The sequence below is a fragment of the Narcine bancroftii genome, chromosome 7, assembly GCF_036971445.1.
Source record: "Narcine bancroftii isolate sNarBan1 chromosome 7, sNarBan1.hap1, whole genome shotgun sequence".
In the NCBI taxonomy this organism is placed as follows: domain Eukaryota; kingdom Metazoa; phylum Chordata; class Chondrichthyes; order Torpediniformes; family Narcinidae; genus Narcine; species Narcine bancroftii.
In genome coordinates, this window is record NC_091475.1 from 161525599 (window position 1) to 161549153 (window position 23555).

At 40.5% G+C, this 23555-nt stretch overlaps 1 protein-coding gene across 5 annotated transcripts in view; it reads left to right on the top strand.

Moving 5' to 3' along the window:
* LOC138739278 (neuronal PAS domain-containing protein 2-like) overlaps positions 1 to 17039 on the top strand; it is a 107076-nt gene extending 90037 nt beyond the window's left edge. For 4 of the 5 annotated variants that reach the window (XM_069891024.1, XM_069891022.1, XM_069891025.1 and 1 more), the window contains 5 exons: positions 334 to 459; positions 1760 to 1941; positions 10295 to 10387; positions 14943 to 15111; positions 15857 to 17039. In XM_069891024.1, the coding sequence (XP_069747125.1) occupies positions 334 to 459; positions 1760 to 1941; positions 10295 to 10387; positions 14943 to 15111; positions 15857 to 15937 (651 nt within the window). In that variant the 3' untranslated portion in view covers positions 15938 to 17039. Of the gene's footprint in view, positions 1 to 333; positions 460 to 1759; positions 1942 to 10294; positions 10388 to 14942; positions 15112 to 15856 lie in introns of those variants that run through there. The other variant, XM_069891027.1, reaches the window with a different exon arrangement.
* Positions 17040 to 23555: the final 6516 nt, after the last annotated feature.

The window sequence follows — 23555 nt, forward strand, 5'->3', positions numbered from 1 at the left end:
CATAGACTTTTTTCACCATAGATTACTTACAAAATAATTACGGAAGCATAGTTGCGTCATGGATTTAGTGCAACACTGCTATAGCAAGGGCTCTGACTTGTTTCTCATGATTCCTACCAGCAAAAATGCACCAGCAGCTCAGCTTGAGGCACTCTGGGCACCATTAGGAACTGCACATTTGAAGCTCATTTTCCCAGTTTCTCAGAAGTAATTGAGTGCAGGTTCACAAATGCTCTTGAAGTGCATCTTGTCCCTCAAATGCTGCAGCAGAAATTCAAACATGTCACTAAAGGCTTGAAATATTTTGTTTAATTTATCTTTTATCTCTTGCAGGTATTCCTACAACAACCAGTGTCCATCAGTTTTGGTTCATCACAGCACCAAGAGTCAGAGCAGCAAAAGCAGCGACAAATAGGTGTGATGGTCCAAGACCAAGATCCTCACACCAAACAGGTTCAGGTACCAGTAATTTGGCATCTTTATTACAGATAAACAGGGAAAAAAGTAAACACTCAAAAAATAAGAAAGCAATGGTAAGGAAGGACAAAATGATAAAGTGGAAGAATCCTGTCTGGAAAATGCACATTTATACACCTGTCGGAGTGAGTCTGGTTTTTGAGATTTTCATTGGAATGGGTATGCACATGAGCAGACACTCAATTTTGGTAAATTTACAGTGGAGAGCATTAGTGTATTCAAATGCAGCAGAGCAAGCTAAGGAGTTTCAATTTTAGAGAGAGTTGGGCTACTAAAGTGTAACTGTGAGATACTAGGAATGAAATAGCCAGGTCAGTGGTGTCACTAGGGTTGATGTCATCCAGTGTGGTAACTCATGGTGTCACCCCCACTCCCCACCATGGACCTCCTCCCGTACAGAATCCTTAGTAATGTTTTTTGCACTAATGTTACTAGTAAATTGTAATTCCCATATATCACTGAATGTAATGGCCACAGTAGTGAGATAAACAACTAGCAAAATTAAAATTACACCTTTAAATTACAATTTCATATGCACAGCCTAAATGTATTTACATTTGCATAGTTTCATGTGGTTAAAGTGAAAATTTGGTACGAAAATAATAGAATTCAAAATAAAAATAAAATATAGATAATATATGTGATAAATATATTTGTAAATTGCTTAGATATAATATTTCTTAGATTATGAATACTAACAACAAAATTGTTTTGTAAAATCTTTTGACGTTGAATTGCAACATCATTAGTTACAACATAATTAGTAACTGAGTGGAAACATTTGATTTTTCTCCTTCTTTTCCTTTAATTCCTACTTCATTCTCAAAAAAATATTGATATAGGTTCACAAATACTAATGACCACAATATTGTAGCTAAAACACCAGAAAAATTGACAAAAGCAGCGACTATACAAACACCAGCAGCAAGAAAAACAACAGCGCGTGCAGACGAAATCACGTGATTCAGAACATCGTTATAATTGGGTAATAATGACAGCTCTGACCGGAGCGCATTAGAATATTCAAAAAGTAAATTAGCATAGAGTTTTAGCCTTGTAGGTACCGGTATATTGATACATGTAAGCTGGGCTTACAAAAAATGTTTTTTGTTGTTTTAACTAACTATAGGGATATTTTTTATACAAAAATAATAAATTTCTGCTGAAACACACTACATTTTGGTGTCGCCCAGTGTGGTTCGCACACCCCCCTAGTGATGTCAGTGGAAATAGACTCTTCTGACAAAATATTTAATACCTTCTAAATGTTTTTTTTTTACAGGATGTTAAAAGGTTGCATGGGGGACAGATCATACATACTTCCCTATCTAACCAATCATCTGGTGGTCTGGCAGTGCACTTGAGCACTGCAATGATGATTTCTCAGGCTCCCACAATGACAGTCCAGAAAAGTGGCACGATTGGCCATTCAAGTGCCAACTTTAGTCAAGATGGGCACTTAAGGTAAAAAGTAATTGTTTTCATGAATTACTCTCAATGAATCATGAATGTACAATATACATATGCCCTGAAATTCTTACTTGCTGTGGCTAAACAGGTCCTTCATTGAAATAAAGACCACATTAATTTACACAAGTTGCTTTAAAAAGAGACAATAAACATTTACAGTTAACCTAGTGCAAGAAAAAGTGAATGTAATAGTGCAACAGTCCTTTTGTGATGATGAAACAGTGTAAACAAGGGAAGATTCAAGAACCTGATTGTTGTTGGAAAGAAACTATTCAAACCTAGAGATACTTATCTTCAGGCACCTTATGCAGAATGTAGTAGTGAGTGAGATTGTGACCAGGGTGATGGGGCCCTTTATGATGTTGGTTGCCTTCTTGAGGCAGTGCCTCATATAGATAGGAGAACAGAGCCTGTGATGGACCTGGCTATATTTGCTGCCTTCTGCATTCCTGGACATTCAAATTACTAAACCAGGCTGTAAAGGAACCAGTCAGTATACTTTCTACTGTCCAACTGTAGCAGTTTGATTAATTATTCAGCAAGGTGCCAAGTCTCTTCTGAATTCTTAGAAAATAGAGGTAATGGTTGCCCCTGTGCTGGCACCAGGAAATTGAAGATACTAACACTCTCCACTTCCATCCCATCAATGTCCCCACAAGTGATTCTAAGAAATTAGTTCGGCAGAAGAGCTGTCATAGTAGGGCTGGAGGGAGGGAAATGCAGGCTTTATGGAGAGGAAGCAATTGAAGAAGTCACTACACCATTTTCCTGCTACCATAGGCCTAATCTCATGTAAAGACAGATGTTTAACTTTTTAAAAAAAACCTCAATTGCCCATTGACTTTTCACACAAGAAACTAAACAGTTAAACATGTGCAATGTTATCTCTTCATGTATTGTTAGAGATACTGTGACAGATTATTTTATATATTTTTTTTTCTTTCTTTGGCTTGGCTTCGCGGACGAAGATTTATGGAGGGGGTAAAAAGTCCACGTCAGCTGCAGGCTCGTTTGTGGCTGACCAGTCCGATGCGGGACAGGCAGACACGATTGCAGCGGTTGCAAGGGAAAATTGGTTGGTTGGGGTTGGGTGTTGGGTTTTTCCTCCTTTGCCTTTTGTCAGTGAGGTGGGCTCTGCGGTCTTCTTCAAAGGAGGCTGCTGCCCGCCAAACTGTGAGGCGCCAAGATGCACGGTTTGAGGCGTTATCAGCCCACTGGCGGTGGTCAATGTGGCAGGCACCAAGAGATTTCTTTAGGCAGTCCTTGTACCTTTTCTTTGGTGCACCTCTGTCACGGTGGCCAGTGGAGAGCTCGCCATATAATACGATCTTGGGAAGGCGATGGTCCTCCATTCTGGAGACGTGACCCATCCAGCGCAGCTGGATCTTCAGCAGCGTGGACTCGATGCTGTCGACCTCTGCCATCTCGAGTACCTCGACGTTAGGGGTGTGAGCGCTCCAATGGATGTTGAGGATGGAGCGGAGACAACGCTGGTGGAAGCGTTCTAGGAGCCGTAGGTGGTGCCGGTAGAGGACCCATGATTCGGAGCCGAACAGGAGTGTGGGTATGACAACAGCTCTGTATACGCTTATCTTTGTGAGGTTTTTCAGTTGGTTGTTTTTCCAGACTCTTTTGTGTAGTCTTCCAAAGGCGCTATTTGCCTTGGCGAGTCTGTTGTCTATCTCATTGTCGATCCTTGCATCTGATGAAATGGTGCAGCCGAGATAGGTAAACTGGTTGACCGTTTTGAGTTTTGTGTGCCCGATGGAGATGTGGGGGGGCTGGTAGTCATGGTGGGGAGCTGGCTGATGGAGGACCTCAGTTTTCTTCAGGCTGACTTCCAGGCCAAACATTTTGGCAGTTTCCGCAAAGCAGGACGTCAAGCGCTGAAGAGCTGGCTCTGAATGGGCAACTAAAGCGGCATCATCTGCAAAGAGTAGTTCACGGACAAGTTTCTCTTGTGTCTTGGTGTGAGCTTGCAGGCGCCTCAGATTGAAGAGACTGCCATCCGTGCGGTACCGGATGTAAACAGCGTCTTCATTGTTGGGGTCTTTCATGGCTTGGTTCAGCATCATGCTGAAGAAGATTGAAAAGAGGGTTGGTGCGAGAACACAGCCTTGCTTCACGCCATTGTTAATGGAGAAGGGTTCAGAGAGCTCATTGCTGTATCTGACCCGACCTTGTTGGTTTTCGTGCAGTTGGATAATCATGTTGAGGAACTTTGGGGGACATCCGATGCGCTCTAGTATTTGCCAAAGCCCTTTCCTGCTCACGGTGTCGAAGGCTTTGGTGAGGTCAACAAAGGTGATGTAGAGTCCTTTGTTTTGTTCTCTACACTTTTCTTGGAGCAGTCTGAGGGCAAAGACCATGTCAGTGGTTCCTCTGTTAGCGCAAAAGCCGCACTGTGATTCTGGGAGAATATTCTCAGCGACACTAGGTATTATTCTATTTAGTAGAATCCTAGCGAAGATTTTGCCTGCAATGGAGAGCAACGTGATTCCCCTGTAGTTTGAGCAGTCTGATTTCTCGCCTTTGTTTTTGTACAGGGTGATGATGGTGGCATCACGAAGATCCTGAGGCAGTTTACCTTGGTCCCAAGAAAGCTTGAAAAACTCATGCAGTTTGGCATGCAGAGTTTTGCCGCCAGCCTTCCAGACTTCTGGGGGGATTCCATCCATACCTGCTGCTTTTATATATTTTATATTATATATAGATATGTTTTAAAAGGAGATAAATTGTGGCAGGTTTTTTTTTAGCGAGGGTCACATACAAACACTTCAAAACAGATCTCATTTAAAATGCCAGAGCTCTGCTCAAGCCAGACAGTCCAGGCTCGGGTGCCTTTGCAAAAACGTTGAAGACTGCCTATAAGGACTTCACACGTAGGTGTTAATTGGAGTATTGGATTCACTTTCACTTCACTTCACTTTGGCTTGGCTTCGCGGACGAAGATTTATGGAGGGGGTAAAAAGTCCACGTCAGCTGCAGGCTCGTTTGTGGCTGACCAGTCCGATGCGGGACAGGCAGACACGATTGCAGCGGTTGCAAGGGAAAATTGGTTGGTTGGGGTTGGGTGTTGGGTTTTTCCTCCTTTGCCTTTTGTCAGTGAGGTGGGCTCTGCGGTCTTCTTCAAAGGAGGCTGCTGCCCGCCAAACTGTGAGGCGCCAAGATGCACGGTTTGAGGCGTTATCAGCCCACTGGCGGTGGTCAATGTGGCAGGCACCAAGAGATTTCTTTAGGCAGTCCTTGTACCTTTTCTTTGGTGCACCTCTGTCACGGTGGCCAGTGGAGAGCTCGCCATATAATACGATCTTGGGAAGGCGATGGTCCTCCATTCTGGAGACGTGACCCATCCAGCGCAGCTGGATCTTCAGCAGCGTGGACTCGATGCTGTCGACCTCTGCCATCTCGAGTACCTCGACGTTAGGGGTGTGAGCGCTCCAATGGATGTTGAGGATGGAGCGGAGACAACGCTGGTGGAAGCGTTCTAGGAGCCGTAGGTGGTGCCGGTAGAGGACCCATGATTCGGAGCCGAACAGGAGTGTGGGTATGACAACGGCTCTGTATACGCTTATCTTTGTGAGGTTTTTCAGTTGGTTGTTTTTCCAGACTCTTTTGTGTAGTCTTCCAAAGGCGCTATTTGCCTTGGCGAGTCTGTTGTCTATCTCATTGTCGATCCTTGCATCTGATGAAATGGTGCAGCCGAGATAGGTAAACTGGTTGACCGTTTTGAGTTTTGTGTGCCCGATGGAGATGTGGGGGGGCTGGTAGTCATGGTGGGGAGCTGGCTGATGGAGGACCTCAGTTTTCTTCAGGCTGACTTCCAGGCCAAACATTTTGGCAGTTTCCGCAAAGCAGGACGTCAAGCGCTGAAGAGCTGGCTCTGAATGGGCAACTAAAGCGGCATCATCTGCAAAGAGTAGTTCACGGACAAGTTTCTCTTGTGTCTTGGTGTGAGCTTGCAGGCGCCTCAGATTGAAGAGACTGCCATCCGTGCGGTACCGGATGTAAACAGCGTCTTCATTGTTGGGGTCTTTCATGGCTTGAAAGACCCCATGACGAACCAAGTATTGGATTATTGTTTTGGAAAGTAACAGATGAATGAACTCAGAAGATTGGGTCCAGTGCTGTGGTCTGAATGCAGGTTGCTGTTCTAAGAGGGTTTTGGTTTTGTGTGTGTGTGTGTGTGTGTGTGTGTGAGAGAGAGAGAATACAGTTTTAAAGTTCAACAGCAGAAGCTGGGACCAAAACATGGCAAGCTTGTAGAAAAACACCAATTTGAAGATGGGTTGTGAGTTCTTAGTTCAGCCTGTTCAAAGCCCCTCTGGTCCATACAAGAGGAAAGGACTGGCTGAATAATGTTTCACTTGAAATAAGGGTAACAAAAAATGAACTCTGTGGTGACCTGAAACAAAGAGGTTATCATCTGGAAAACCTCGATGGAGCAGGTTTCTTCAGCAAGACACTGACATGGCTGATTGGAAGGAATCAGTTTGTGACCAATGAGCAACAAATCTCTCTCTGAAAACTGACAAGAACCTTCCTGAGTGGTAACCATTTACCTTTCAAGCACCAAAGCCTGGTGAACTTTATAAATGTTGAATTCTGTGCACAGTAAAAGAATTGCCCGATACCAGTGAACTTGGAGGAGTGAGAATTGAGAATGAAATCAAGTAACTTTTCTGAACATACACACACATTACATACACGTGCACTTAGAATTAGAAGGAGATTAAGTTAGGCTAAGTTAAAGTTTGATCCTGTCTTTGTGTTTAAAGATAATTAAAAGCAACTTTTGTTTAAGTCACCATTTGTCTTGGTAAATTTCTGTTGCTGCTGGGTTTTGGGGTCCTCTGGGCTCATAACAATACTTAAAACACCAAATGTAATCTCTTTAATAACTTTGCCATGTTTTTATCTCAAACCAATTTTTCATTCCTTTTCTTTAATTCTTATCATTGAAATAAAGCTACACTAATTTTCTTCTTGTTTCTTCTCCTGAATTAAGATGTAGTTATTTTTCCAATTCATTTAAGCCTTTGATGCCCAGTTTCTCTCACTGCATTGCAATCAGTAATTTGCAGTACGAAACTGAAACCCGAAAATAAGTCTAATGAAAGGCAGAAGGTGATTAGATTATTTGCTACTCAAAATTAGGGTTATTGGGTATATGCGTGATAAATTTATACAATTCTCTCCACTTTATCAACTGATTGAGAAGTCACATTTTCAATTTAGTTCAAAGAAGACAGTGACTTCAAATTTTATTCTTCAATCCTTGGTACTTTTTTAATTGCAGGATTGGGTTTCAGCAAAAACTATTCAGATAATTTTAAGAGAATCATGATTAAGAGCAAGTCTGAGCGATTTCCTGTTGCCTTTCCATTAATATTTGCTGCCTGATTTGCATTTTATGAAGTAAATTTAAATTGATTTATTCAAATTTGTGATATGCCGTTGTTACTATGTTCAGGGTCAATTATCATAGCAGGTCAACAAGAGTGTGTGTTGCATTTCAGTGTGTTCATTAAACTAACTGAATTTTGTCTGTGAAGGATTAATTGGCAGAGTTCATACTGCTATGCAGGAGTATTTAAGTATCCTCACAGCAGAGATTAATTCTTTCATTCTAATCTGGCACATTGCCAGTAAAAGTGCACTACTGAACTTTATGCTAATTGCTTACATAATGTAACTGCAGTGGTAAAATTGACATCATATACTCTTGACCAGAAAAATCATGCAAGAATAAATAGTTGAAAATAAGATTTAAAAAGTTAATTTTGCAGTTGCATTCAGACACATAACCCACATTCCTAATTTTGTGAACAAAACTGAGGCAGAATTTTTCTGACATAAAATCTGGGGAGTATTGTCTTCGAATTATTGCTTTACCTTTGTTGTATTAAATATTAAAACTCTCACCATTCCTAACAACTTTCTGAACCAAATGTGAATGTCAGAAAATAAGTGATTCTCATTCACGCTTCCAATTACAATGCCCTCCATAATGTTTGGGACAAAAGACACTTTTTCCTTTATTTGCTCCACAGTTTCACATTTGTAATCAATTGATTCATATGTGATTAAAATTTACATTCCAAATTTTAATTGTGATTATTTTTGTACATTTTGGTTTCACCATGTAGAAATTACAGTGCTTTTTATACATGGTCCCCTCATTTCAGGGCACCATAATATTTGAGATGTAGCAATGGTATGTATATTAGAACCATAGAATGCTACAGCACAGAAAACAGACTATTTGGCCCCTCTAGTCTGTGCTGATCATCATCTCCCTAGTCCCACTGACCTGCTCTCATTCCATAACCCATATTTATTAGAACTTTGTTGCACATCCCTTACATGCAATGACTGCTTGAATCCTGTGATTCATAGATCATTAAGGTTAGGGTTACCAGCTGCTCAGTATCATCAATGGTAATGCTTTGCCAGGCCTCTACTGGAGCCATCTTTAGTTCCTGCTTGTTTCGGGGGCTTTTCTCCTTACATTTTCTCTTCAACGTATGGAATGCATGCTCAATTCGATTTAGATTTGGTAATTAACTTGGCCATTCAAGAATTCTCTTGTTTTTAGCTTTGAAAAACTCCTTTGTTGCTTTTGCAGTATGTTTGGGATCATTGTCCTGCTGTAGGATGAGGCGCTATCCAATGGGTTTGGAGGCTTTGGCTTGAACTTCATCAGATAAGATGTTTCTATACACTTCAAAATTCATTTTGCTACTGCCATCAGCAGTTACATCATCAACAAATATAAGTGCACCAGTACCTGTGGGAGCCGTACATGCCCAGTCCATAATACCCCCACCACCATGTTTCACAGATGAAGTGGAATGTTTGGAATCTTGGGCAGTTCCTTTATGCCTCCACATTTTGCTCTTGCCATCACTTTGATACAGGTTAATCTTGGTCTCATCTGTCCACAAGACACTTCTTGGCCAACTGTAATCTGGCCATCCTGTTTCTGAGGATAACTAGTAGTTTTGATCTTGCATTGTAGCCTCTGTATTTCTGTTCATTAAGTCTTCTGAGCACAATTGACACATCCACACCTGCCTCCTGAAGAATATTTCTGATCTGTCGGACAGGCGTTTGGGGATTTTTCTTCATTATGATAAAAATTCTTCTGCCATCAGCAGTGGGGGTCTTCCTTGGCTGACGAGGCCTTTTGCGATTACTGAGCTCACTAGCATGCTCTTTCTTCTTAATGATGTTCCAAACAGTTGATTTTGGGAATCCTAAGGCTTGGGCAATGTCTCTTACTATTTTCTTCTCGTTTTCCAGCCTCATAATGGCTTCTTTGACTTTCATTGGCACAGCTCTGGTCCTCATGTTGAAAACCTTTGGAGTCCTCAGACTTCATACACCTGTGAAGCCAAATGTCCCAAACACGATGGTGGCCTAAAAATGGGGGAACTATATATAAAGCATAAATTATACAAAAAACTTTAAATAAAATCAGGAATGTGCACTTTAATCACATGTGAATTGTTTGATCACAAATTTAAAACTGTGGAGCATAGGGGAAAATAAAGTGTCTTTGTCCCAAACATCGAGGGCACTGTATATGCATTTATGAGATATAACAAACTTGAAAATCTACAGAGCACTGATGAAGGGTCACAGAGCCAAAATATTAACTGTTTCTCATTCCTTAAATTTACTCTATGACGTATCATTGGTGTTGCGGAGAAATAGTGTTTTATAACGGAATAACTTGGCCGAGGCACCAGGGAATTGCTTCAGAAGGGGTCTTTTATTTTCAAGACATCTTGGAGAGCATTCCCATAAAAATACTGGGGCTGCTCTGCTGAGCACGGACCAGCCGGGTTAATTTCTACAAAGGTACAAACAATAAACACGTGTCACACTGAAACTCCGAGAGCGTCCTCCATATAAGGAGGAAAGCGATTGTCATTGGTTGATTCAAAAAGAAACAATTCAGTCTTTGGTGGGATCTGGAGGGTCTACTGGCTTATTCAACAGCGCACATCTTAACATACTGAACGTCCTTGTAATGACTAATAGACTTAAAGTGGCAGTGCACAGCTTACTTTTAACTTTTTGTCATCCACTAAAACTTTCTTTACTAATTTTTCTTCCACAATTGGCAACATAATTATAAACAGCATCTAAAAACACTAGCTGCAACATGTGGTCTCAGTTCCATCAAACTTATTTTAGCTTGATTGATCTTAGTTTCTATACCAGAGTGAATATTTGAGAACATGATGTATGTTTGCAACTCTCAATCTATTAATATATGTGAACTAGAAAGTCTAGCTAGAAAACCTAGGAAATGACAATGATTGTTTCTTTTTTAAAGAATGCTACTCAGTCAACCTATTCAACCAATGATGCCCATTACATGCCATACAAGACAACCAACTGAGTTCAGTACCACCGAACAACAAGCTAAGTACGTCAAATTTAAATGTCACAGTTCTCTTCTTGGCTAAACCTTGTGTTGTAAGTCTGTGACTTTTTTTAAATGTGACAATCTGGTTGAAAGGACTTTAGCTATGAACTCCAATATTTCTAGAAACTTCTAGTTTGATTTTGATTGATAATATATTTTAAATTTTTTAAAAATTAGTGATACAGCACAGTAACAGGTCTTTTCAGCCCATGAGCTTGCACTGCGCAAATACACCATGTGTCTAATTAACCTACTGCCCCATACACCTTTGGAATGTGGTGGAAACCCAGGTAGACAGGATGAAAACGTCCTTATAGACACACCAGATTCAAACCCAGGTTGCTGGTACTTTAATAGAGTTGTGCTAACAACTACACTAACTGTGTCACCTCAATACAAACTGTGCCATCCCAAATAAAGGAAATCTGAATACCATGATGGTCGACAATTTGGGCTTTGTAAAATCAAAGTGTATCATTCAATTGATTTAAGTAAGTGGGAGAGTGTAGGAATGAGCAGAGAAGAGAATACAAAAGTCTTTTAGAAGGATGAAAGGCAGGAATGTGTTTAAATGAGAAGTGACCAGAATGCAAAGTAAATAGAGATGGCGAGGGCACAAGAAAACAAAGGATGGACTGGAGGATGGGCTGGAGGATCCATCTTTGACAACAGGATCAGGAAGGGCATCTATCTGTAGAGCCAGAGGGAATTGGGAAGATACTTTGTGAATATGTTTATTATGGAGCAGGGTAACCAGGAGTGGGAAGGGTGCGAGGTAATTAAAGATAGCTGATGACATGTCTGTATCAGTGATGAAGAGGTGTTAGCAGGCTTTGATCGCATCAAGGTGGATACATCTCCGGGCCCAGACTAGCTGTATTCCAGAACATTGTGGAAAGGCAGGAAGAAAATTGTTGAGGCCTTGGAATGACATTTTTAAACCATTTCTGAGGAAAGGAGATTTTCTGGAGGATTAGAAAATGGAAAATAGAACCTTACGGCACAGAAACAGGCCCTTTGGCTCACCTTTTCCTTGCCAAATCATTCTTTTTTTTCCTCTATTAATTAAGAAATACAGCATGGTAACAGGTCCTTCTGTCCCATGAGCCCGTGTCACCCATGTGACCAATTAGCTACTAACCCTATATGTCAAGGAACATGGGAGAAAACCAAAGCACCTGGATTAATCTAAATTTCTCTTAAATATTGAAATCAAACCTGCTAGAAGCTTATTCCATGCTCTCAGCATCCTCTTAGAGAAGTTCCCCTGAATGTTCATCTTAAATCTTTCACATTTAACCCATGTCCCCCTGTTCCTTACTCAAGTTGAAAGAGCCTGCTTGCATTTACCTTCATAACTTTGTGCACCTCTATCAAATCTCCCTTTATTCTCTGACGTTCCAGGGAGTAAAGCCTTAACCTTTTAAATCGTTTCCCCATAACTTAACTCCTCACGTCCTAGCAACAAACATGTAAATTTTCTCTGCCCTCTTTCAATCTTATTGATATCTTTCCTGTAAGTAGGTGTCCAAAACTGCACATAAGCCTCCAAATTAAGCCTCATCAATGCCTTTTCAAACTTCAACATCTCACTCCTGTACTCACTACTTTGATTTATCAAGGCCAATGTGCCAAAAGCTCAATTTACGACCTTATCTACTGGTACTTGTGACACCACTTTCAAGGAATTGTGTATTTGTATTCCCAGATCATTCTGTTCCACTACAATTCAGTGTCCTACCGTTTACTGTATAAGTCCTATCTGGTTTGTCCTCCCAAAGTGCATCACTCCACACTTGTCTGTATCAAATTCCATCTGCCTTTTTGCAGGCCACTTTTCCAGCCGGTCCCGATCCCACTGCAAGCTTTAAACACCTTTACACTCCCATTCTTTTGTCATCTGCAAATTTGCTGAATTTATCACATTATCATCTACATCATTGATGTAGATGACAAATAACTATGGACCCAGCACCCATCCCTGAGGCAAACCATTAGTCACAGGCCTCAAGTCATACAAGCAATCACCTACTACCTCTGTCTGGCTTTTCCTGCAAAGCCAATGCCCCTAATTTAATTACTACCTCATCCTGAATACCAAGCAATTGAAGTTTCTTGACCAACCTTCCATGCAGGACCTTGTTAATAGCCTTACTGAAGTCCATGTAGACAACATCTACTCCCTTTCCTTCATTAACTTTCCTGGAAACCTCCATGAAAAACTCTACAAGATTGGTTAGCAATGGCCTACTGATGCACTATCAATAACTCAAAAGACTATAGGCTTTTATTTACAATAAACTTGAAGGTCATCCTGTGAAATGACCCAGGCTTTCTGGGGAGGGTTTATGGTGTTGGAGCCTTAAAACAGGGTCAAGAGAGAACAGCTACACGTACAGTCACAGAACGTGGTGGAGCCAGATTAATGAGCGCACAGCCGTTCACTACTTTTTATTAGTAAAGCATATGGCATGGTTGGTGTAGCAGTTAGCACGAAGCCTTTAGAGTGCCAGCAATTGGGATCGGACTGGGGTTTGAGCCCCGTACTGTCTGTAAGGAATTTGTATGTTCTCCCCATGTCTGTGTGGGTTTTCTCCGGGGGCTCTGGTTTCCTCGCACCGTTCAAAGTGTACCGAGGGTATTGGTTAATTAGGTGTACATTGGGCAACATGGACTTATGGGCCAAAATGGCCCGTTAGTGGCTGTATGGCTAAATTTAAATGGTGTAGAAGGTTAGGGGACATGAAATAGGAGGCTAACCAGCCAAATGGATAACAACTGGGTCAGTGGTTGTAGAGGGCAGTTTTTCAGACATCAGTGAAGTACTTCAGGGATTGAGCATAGAACATTACAGCACAGTACAGGCCCTTTGGCCCACAATGTTGTGCTGACCACCCAATAAAACTAAACCTTTCCTATCTCATCCATGTGCTTGTCAGAGTCTTTTAAATATCTCAATTGTACCAGCCTCCACCACAACCCCAGGCAACATATTTCTGGCACCCACTACTCTCTATGTAAAAAAAAAAACAACCTTGACGTCTCTCTTAAACTTTCCTCCCCTCACTTTGTACAGATATCCTCTGGTCTTCGTTACTTCTGCCCTGGGAAAAAGGCATTGAGTGTCCACTGTATCCATGCCTCTCATAATCTTGTAGACCTCCAGTCACTTCTCATCCTTCTTCAATCCAAAGAGAAAGCACTAGCTCTGCTAACCTTGCCTCATAACATAACATCCTGGTAAATTTCATGTGCATCCTCTCCATATCTTCCACATCCTTCCACGTGTGGTCTAACCAGAGCTTCATAGAGCTGCAACATTACCTCATGACTCTTGAACTTAATCCCCCAACTAATAAAGGCCGGCATACCAAAAGCCTTCTTACCTACACTATCGACCTGCACAGAAACCTTGAGAGGTCTATGAATTTGGACCCCAAATTCTGACAGTGATAAGAATCCTGCCATTAACCATGTACATTTTCTTCAAGTTTGACGTTCCAAAATGCATTACAAGTACACAATCCTTTATCTGGAACCCTTGGGGGACAGTGTGTTCTGAATTTTGGATTTTCCCTGATTTCAGAAAGCCAGATATAAGCCCACCCGAATTGTGCTGCCGTATCCACTCCCACCCACTTCCAGGCGCGCTGCTGTTTCCCTCCCCGCCCGCCCAACTTGCCCGCCTGACTCGTGTTGCTGGTCTCTCTTCCTCGCCCATCTGACTCGCGCTGCCGTCTCTCTCCCCACTTGCCAGTTTTTGGGGCTTTCCAGATTTTAGATGTCCGGATAAAGTATTGTGTACCTGTACTTCACATTTATCCAAATTGAACTTCATCTGCCGCTTTTCCACCCAACTGTGCATCCTGTCTCTATCCTGCAATCTACAACAACCTTCTGCACTATCCACAGCACCTCCAACTTTTGTGACATCTGCAAACTTACTGTCCCATCCCTCAACTTCCTCATCCAGGTAATTTATAAAAATCACATAGAGCAGGGGTCCCCAAACAGATTTCTGCAGAACTCCAATACTGATTGACCTCCAGGCAGAATATGTTCCATCCACTAATACCCTCTGCTTTCTCCAAACAAGCTAATTCTAAATCCACACAGCACCATGCCTCATAACTTTATCAATCAGTATACCATGGGGGACCTTTCAGATGCATTATTAAAATACAAATACACCACTTTTGCTCCCCTACCTTCATCATTTTCCTTTGTAACCTCCTTATAAAACTCATTTGGGTTCGTGCTGCCTGACCTACCCCAATTACATAAAGGGGAGGACATTGCATTGCAGAGGTATAGGCCTAATGCAGGCTAGTGGGACTAAAGCAAGAGGGATTTATTGTGGACAAGCTGGTCCTATGGGTCTGTTTCCATGCTATATAACTCCTAGATAACAGGTTCATTATCAGTATTTGCTGTCTGAAATGGCTTCATAATACTGTTTTATCTATTTGGTGAATTTTTCAGTATTTAAGTTGAACTTGTCACTTAGCTGTTATTTTATTGATCGTGATACCTTTTCCATAAATGTATCTAACAGATATTCACAAGGCCAGGAGCTCCCACAAAATTTGGCAACACCGCCTGTGAGAAATAGTGTGCCAGTGGTCTCCAATACAGTTCTTATGGGTCAAATAATAACAGCTCCTGGATTTTCTATACCACAGCCACCCCTCCCTCAGCAAACTATGCAACAACACTATCTACAGGTAAGTTACCAATGAAGATCTTGTAGCTGAGACAAGCAAAACTGTATCCTGGCTTAAAAGTTTGATCACTTGTGTTGTCCCAGACAAGTTTTGGATCCCTTTTTGCTATTCTGTTCTGTTACTTACCTCTGATACAAAGGTCAAGCACCATTTCAAGCTATGAACCCTTGATTTGCACTAATGAAGCTTTGTCATAGAAACCACAGTCATTGTGCACAGAACGGGGCCTTCAGCCAAATTCCTACATGGGCATTCTGAGCTAGTCCCATTTGCCTTCATATGGTCCATATCCTTCAAAGCCCTTCCTATCCATTAATCGGAGCAAATTTTAGGTTAAAAAAATGTGCTTCAGATTGCTACAATCACAGTGTCTGCAGACTTTCATGTTTCACTCTGTGCTTCAGATGAAATGATTACACAAGGCTGTAAGCCTTTTATAACATCTGACTTGGGTTTCATTTTGATAATAATTGATTTCAACCAGCATTTATTATCTTTTATATTTTAAAGATGATTGAATAGTGATCTATTGCTTTATGACTTTTTCTGAAGTGGCATATAAGATATGGTGTTTTAAAAAAACTTCTTATATAAAGGATGTGCTTATATGTTAGTACAATTATAAAAGGGCTTAACTGCACATCTAGTAATCAACAATTTGATTCAATTTTTCAAACGGGCACAAGCAATCGGTTCCCTGCAAGGTGAACAATCAGAACTGTTCTTACTTCCTTCTTATTCACAGCAACAGGATATTATGGGATACCATTCACAACCTCAGCAAAGACCACATGTGCAGCACCTCTCTGAATCATCAAATGTTTAACTTACCTACCAGTCTCTCAACGACGAAGACAATTATATATTAAGACCTTGAAAAGCAATGTTCAATCTTTTGGTTGAATGAATCAGCAGGTAATGTGCTGAATTGTTACTGACTTCAATGGTAAGGTACAATAAAAAATGTTAAAATATAAAGTTTCAAATGTACCATTATAATATGCTTTAAATACATTTCTATTCCTAGAAAATGGAAATGGAATGACACTCTTGAAAGATTCATTTAGTTTGGAATTATGGTCACAATTACAGTATATGATTGATTGTTGTCATTCTCAGCTTTAAGGTGGCTGCATCCTGCTGCTTGTTAATGTGGTGAAACAAGCAGTATTCTGAATTTGTTGAAATGATTGAGTTTGTTCCTTGGCTCATTAGCATGGTCCAACTATAGTACAGTGGTTGCATTTTTCTACATAATGATGATAATTTTATAACAGGAACTCGAAAAGACTTTTGCTTCTTAGCAAAACATTTCAGAAATTCTGGTGCTTTTTACTTGTTCTTTCAACCTTAAGGCAGCGTGTGCCAGGATTTTCAATGTATAATCATACACAAATTTCACAACTTCTAATATCAGGAATTTATTACAAATCCAGAGATAGAGGTAATTAATCATTGATTCCTCTTTCTAAATTTTGTTAATTCATTGCAAACTTTAGCAAAAGAGGATCCAAGTATTATGAAAATATTCCCTATGCATAAACTTAGCTTTTGTTTGGTATGTGACCCTCATGTTATGAATTGAACATTAACTTTTACAATTTCCTGTGGTAAATTGAAAAATTAGCACATTTAAGGACATATACTTTGGCCAAATCTCTCCAGCCTTTGGGATGTTTTAATTTTTATTTAATGTAACAATTCATGATTAAAAAGTACCAATTCTCCTACACTGGATATTTAAAAGAAAATTGTTTACCTTGTGCTGTATAATTTTCAGAAACATGCACTTTTTCTGATTTGTATGTTTTGTTAAACCTGTATTTGTTACATAAAATTCTTTAAGTAAAATATGAAAAAGGAATTGTCTACATACAGATAATGTAATATATGAGTTATTTCTGTATAAATGATGATTTGGAACAAATGTGGATTTTAGTCTAATTTTGTATAAAATGCATAAAATCGTTTCATTTTTGTCAGTGATCATTTTATAATAAATGGTAATCATTGATAACAATGCCAAAAAGGATAGCTGTGTAAATTTATGCACATTTTCACAATATACAGTATACTTGCATTTGCATGTGCACAAATCAGATATTTGCTCCACCATTCTAATCATGAGCTGAAATCCACCCATTCAGCCCCAACTCCCTGGCTTTCTCCTCATAACCTTTGATGCCCTAATCAAATACCTGTCAATCTCGGCCTTAAATGCTCCCAATGACCTTGCTTTCACAGCTGCCTGTGGCAACAAGTTCCACAGGCTCACGACCCTCTGTCTAAAGAAATGTTTCCGCTACTCTGTTTTAAACTGGCACCATTCTAATCCTGAAATTGTGATTTCTTGTCCTAAAATCCCCTGCCATGGGAAACATCCTTGCCACATTTTCTGTCCAGGCCGTACTGCATTCGAAATGCCTCTATGAGGGCTCCCCTTATCCTTCTCTACTCCAACAAGAGTACAAACCAAGAGCCAACCCTCATTCCTCCTATACTAACCATTTCATTCCTGGTATTATTCTAGTCAGTATGTTCTCTGTTCACCGAGTGCTGTGATTCAATGTACCCCAGATCTGGAGAATGACTGCTCATTCTAGGACACCAACTTTATGCAGCCAATGCAAGAGCTCCCTGAGGAAGGATCACATTCTGGGATCTTTCTGCTACTGGGCACTGAGGGCCAAAGATTAGTAGGGGAAGCCCTTCAAACAACTGAAGGGGAGGAACCCCGATGGGGGCCACAGTAGTGGGAATGGTGCTCTAAATCTGTAATGCTGCAGAATATAGAAATAAATATAACTATGAATGGAAAAAGACTACACTGTTCCCCTTTGTGTACACAAATGTGAAATGACCTTGCAGTGTGTGTCTGTGTGTTGACACCCTCCCCCCCAATGTTTGGGACAAAGACAATTTTTCTTTTATTTGCTTCTGTGCTCCAGTTTTAAATTTGTAATCAAAACAATCACATATAATTAAAGTGTGCATTCCAGATTTTATTCAAGGATATTTGTAGACATTTGATCATGTAGAAATTACAGCCCTTTTTATACATAGACCCCTCTTTTCAGGGTACCATAATATTTGGCTTCACAGGTGTTTGTGAGTACTCAGGTATATTTAATTGCTTCATTGGTGCAGGTATAAGAGAGCTAGGCTTGTTTCTAAGCTTTTGATTACAACATGAGGATCAGAGTTAAATTAAAATTTTTAATTAAATTTTAATTTAAAAAATGTAGACATATAGCACAGAGACAGGCCCATTCAGCTCATGAGTCCATGCCGCCCTACTACGCCCAATTTACCTACAACGCCCGGTACCTTTTGAAGGGTGGGAGGAAATCTGAGGCATCAGTAAAAACCCATGCAAACACAGAGAGGCCATACAAACTCCTTAGATAGTGCGGGATTTGAACCCATCCCGATCACTGGATCATTGTGCTAACTGCTACGATAATCACCAGTTGTGAACAGAAATACAGATGTAAACCATGGCATCTTGGGCAGTTTCTTTACACCTCCACACTTTGCTCTTGCCATCACCCTGGTATAGGTTAATCTTGGTCTCATCTGTCCACAAGACCTTTTTCCAGAATTCTGCAGGCTCTTTTAAATACTTCTTGGCAAACTGTAATCTGGCCATTCTGTCTGTAGCTAACTAGTGGTTTGTATCTTGCAGTGTAGCCTCTGAATCTTTTTTCATGAAGTCTTCTGCGGACAGTAGTCAATGACACACCCACACAAAATTGCTTTTGCCTGTTGTACAGCAGACAGATTTGCCATTGGCAGAAATTACCATAAGCGCCTCTTTCTGTCAGAGAAGCAAAAGAGTCCTCTCAGTCACCGAGAGTCTATGGAGCCCAAAGGACCCCAAAACCCAGCAGCAATAAACATTCACCAAGACAAGTAGATATTTAAACAAAAATTGTTTTTATTATCTTTAAACATGAAAGCAGAATCAAACTTTAACTTATCTCTATTAACTTAACTAACCTTAACCCCCTTCTAATTCTAAGTGCATATGTATGTAATGTGTGTAAATTTAAGAAAAGTTCTTTGGTTCACAGTTCAATCTCACTTCTCATTCTTCCAAGTTCACTGGTTGTAGGCAATTCTTATAGTGTGCACAGAATTTAACATGTATAAAGTTCACCAGGGTTTGGTAAATGTTTACCGCTCAGGAAGGTTCTTTGGAGGTTTGCAGAGAGATTTGTTGTTCCAGGTTTTCCACAACTGAGGTACCACCATTAGTCACCTCAATGTCTTGCTGATGAAACTTGCCCCATCAGGGTTCTCCAAATGATAACCTGTTTCTTTCAGGCTACACATAGTTCCTTTCTGTTCCTCTTATTCCAAGAAAAATATCAGAGAGATAGCACTTCCAGTCATCCGCCACTCTGGAGCTTTACTTCAGTTCCAACAAGCTTCCTGGCTTGCACTGTTCAGCTGCTTTCAGTGTCATACACACTAGCTGAGAGAGCTTGTTTCACCTCTCTCTCTTCAACTGAAACTGCTAGACAGCCCATGTGACTCTCTCACTTGCCACAGAGTTATATCCTTCTGCTCCCATCTGTTGCTTTAGGTAAACAAAACTCAGAAGTGACCTTTCTGTGAGCACTAAAGATACTTGCAAACAGCCAGAGTGGCTCCAGTCCAAAACAATGGTCTATTCATTTTATGACTTCATTTCAATGAGCACCTACTTGTGAAATGTGCATAGCATTCTCCATAGTTTCTGTAAAGTTCACTAAATATGAATTCTTCAGTATTTCAAATAAGATCTGTTTTAAAATGTGTGTATGTATGTAACCTACTCTAATTTTACCAAATATATATTCTATTACATCACCTCCAGCACTCCTGCAGCCACACAGAGCCCAGTCCAAACCATCAGCAACCTGAGCTCCAGACTCAAACCTCTGATTCCATTAGGAATCCTTCAATGCCTTCGGCACTCTCACACATCCCAGTTCCGAGTCCTAGTACCTCTTCACCCAGTTTCAAGCCAGTATCAGCAGCCCACAGGCTCCGTGGGTTCCTCACCTCAAGTCACCAGCAGTCCATTGCTTATGTGGGTTCTTCAGACACAGAACCCCTCACTGGTCTGACGCCATGGTCACTATCTCATGGGTCATCTCCTCTGCTTCTTCTTCTCAGATGGGTGGAGGGAGGGTGGTCCCTCTATTTTCTGGTGCCTTGCGTCAGTCCTCCACTTCCCTGGAGTGTGGAATCCCTTTTGGCTGCTGCCGATCATAAATACTGCCATCTTGGGTCCAGACCCCACAGTTGGCTCCCTTAATAGGCCGTTCAAAGCCTGTACAGAACTGAGGGCAGTGGAACTGGGCAGTTGGACCCTGTGGGAAAGCTGTGTCTCCGCTCCCCACAGGTCCACACGAGCGGCAGTGCTGCGATTTTTTTCCTTATTTTTAATACAGATGTGCATACATATACACATATAAAGAATGTTTCTGATCTGTCAGACACAAGTTAGGGAATTTTTCTTCATTATGATGAGAATTCTTCTGTCATAAGCAATGGTCTTCCTTGTAATATCAGTCCTTTTGCAATTACTGAGCTCTTTTTTTTTTAATTTTTTATTTTTCACACCATAAACCACATTGACCAAGGTACATACATTTTCCTTTTCAAATATATACAGTGTCATTTTCTCCCCCCCCTCCCTCCTCCCATCCCACCCTCCCTACCTCCCCCCCCCCATCCATTTAAAGTACAAAATCTAAGATACATTAAACCAGTCAAACAATGTTGTCATTCAATAAAAATAAACAAGAAATTCCACTGAGTCAATTCTTTTCATTTCCTTCTCCTTTCGTTAATTTAGGTAGTGAATGTCCCCGGTAGGTTTTCTCTATTGTGTTTCATGTAAGGCTCCCATATTTGTTCAAATATTTCAATATTATTTTTTAAACTATATGTTATTTTTTCTAATGGAATACATTTATTCATTTCTATATACCATTGTTGTATTTTCAAATTATCTTCCATTTTCCAGGTTGACATAATACATTTTTTTGCTACGGCTAGAGCTATCTTAACAAATCTTTTTTGTGCACCATCCAAATCAATTCCAAATTCTTTGTTTTTTATGTTACTTAGGAGGAAGATCTCTGGATTTTTTGGTATATTGTTTTCTGTAATTTTATTTAATATTTGGTTTAGATCTTCCCAAAATTTTTCTACTTTCTCACATGTCCAGATTGCATGAATTGTGGTTCCCATTTCTTTTTTACATCGAAAACATCTGTCAGATACTGTTGGGTCCCATTTATTTAACTTTTGAGGTGTAATGTATAGCCTGTGTATCCAGTTATATTGTATCATACGTAACCTCGTATTTATTGTATTTCTCATCGTTCCAGAACATAACTTCTCCCATGTTTCCTTTTTTATCTTTATATTTAAATCTTGTTCCCATTTTTGTTTAGTTTTACCATTTGTTTCCTCATTCTCCTTTTCTTGCAGTTTAATATACATATTTGTTATAAATCTTTTGATTATCATTGTATCTGTAATCACATATTCAAAGTTACTTCCCTCTGGTAACCTCAGACTGCTTCCTAATTTGTCCTTCAAGTAGGATCTCAATTGGTAATATGCCAGCACTGTATCTTGAGTTATATTGTATTTATCTTTCATTTGTTCAAAGGATAATAATCTATTTCCTGAAAAACAATTTTCTATTCTTTTGATCCCTTTTTTCTCCCATTCTCTAAAGGAAAGGTTATCTATTGTAAAAGGGAGTAACTTATTTTGCGTCAGTATTAGTTTTGGTAATTGGTAATTTGTTTTATTCCTTTCTACATGAATCTTTTTCCAAATATTGAGTAGATAATGTAATACTGGAGAACTCCTACGTTGTACCAATTTTTCATCCCATTTATATAATATGTGTTCAGTTATCTTTTCCCCTATTTTATCTAATTCTAATCTAGTCCAATCTGGCTTTTCCGTTGCTTGATAAAAATCTGATAAGTATCTTAATTGTGCGGCTCTATAATAATTTTTAAAGTTTGGCAGTTGTAAGCCTCCTTGTTTATACCATTCTGTTAATTTATCTAGTGCTATCCTCGGTTTCCCCCCTTGAGCTCTTAATGATATTCCAAACAGTTGATTTTGATAATCCTAAAGTTTGGGCAATGCCCCTTGATTCTTGTTTTTCAGCCCTGTAATGGCTTCTTTGACTTTCATTGCCACAATTCTGATCCTCGTGTTGAAACTACAGTCTCCAAAGGCCATCAAAAGTTTAGAAGTAAGCCTAGGTCTCTGCACCAATGAAACAATTAAACATACCTGAGTATTCGCAAACATCCCAAACATTATGGTGCCAGGAAATTAGGGGATAATGGATAAAAAGTGCTGTAATTTCTACTTGATCAAACCAAAATGCCTACCATTAACCTTAAATAAAACCTGGAATACACACTCTAATTACATGTGAATTTTTTATCACAAATTTAAAACAGGGGCAAATAAAGTGGGGGGGGGGGGAAATGGTCTTTGTCCCAAACATTATGGGAGAGGACTGTATGGAGTGGGCGTGTGTCCACACACACACAGAGTGCAAGGCCTTTTCACATTGTGTACACAAAGGCGAGCTCATTGCTGTATCTGACCCGACCTTGTTGGTTTTCGTGCAGTTGGATAATCATGTTGAGGAACTTTGGGGGACATCCGATGAGCTCTCTGAACCCTTCTCCATTAACAATGGCGTGAAGCAAGGCTGTGTTCTCGCACCAACCCTCTTTTCAATCTTCTTCAGCATGATGCTGAACCAAGCCATGAAAGACCCCAACAATGAAGACGCTGTTTACATCCGGTACCGCACGGATGGCAGTCTCTTCAATCTGAGGCGCCTGCAAGCTCACACCAAGACACAAGAGAAACTTGTCCGTGAACTACTCTTTGCAGATGATGCCGCTTTAGTTGCCCATTCAGAGCCAGCTCTTCAGCGCTTGACGTCCTGCTTTGCGGAAACTGCCAAAATGTTTGGCCTGGAAGTCAGCCTGAAGAAAACTGAGGTCCTCCATCAGCCAGCTCCCCACCATGACTACCAGCCCCCCCACATCTCCATCGGGCACACAAAACTCAAAACGGTCAACCAGTTTACCTATCTCGGCTGCACCATTTCATCAGATGCAAGGATCGACAATGAGATAGACAACAGACTCGCCAAGGCAAATAGCGCCTTTGGAAGACTACACAAAAGAGTCTGGAAAAACAACCAACTGAAAAACCTCACAAAGATAAGCGTATACAGAGCCGTTGTCATACCCACACTCCTGTTCGGCTCCGAATCATGGGTCCTCTAACGGCACCACCTACGGCTCCTAGAACGCTTCCACCAGCGTTGTCTCCGCTCCATCCTCAACATCCATTGGAGCGCTCACACCCCTAACGTCGAGGTACTCGAGATGGCA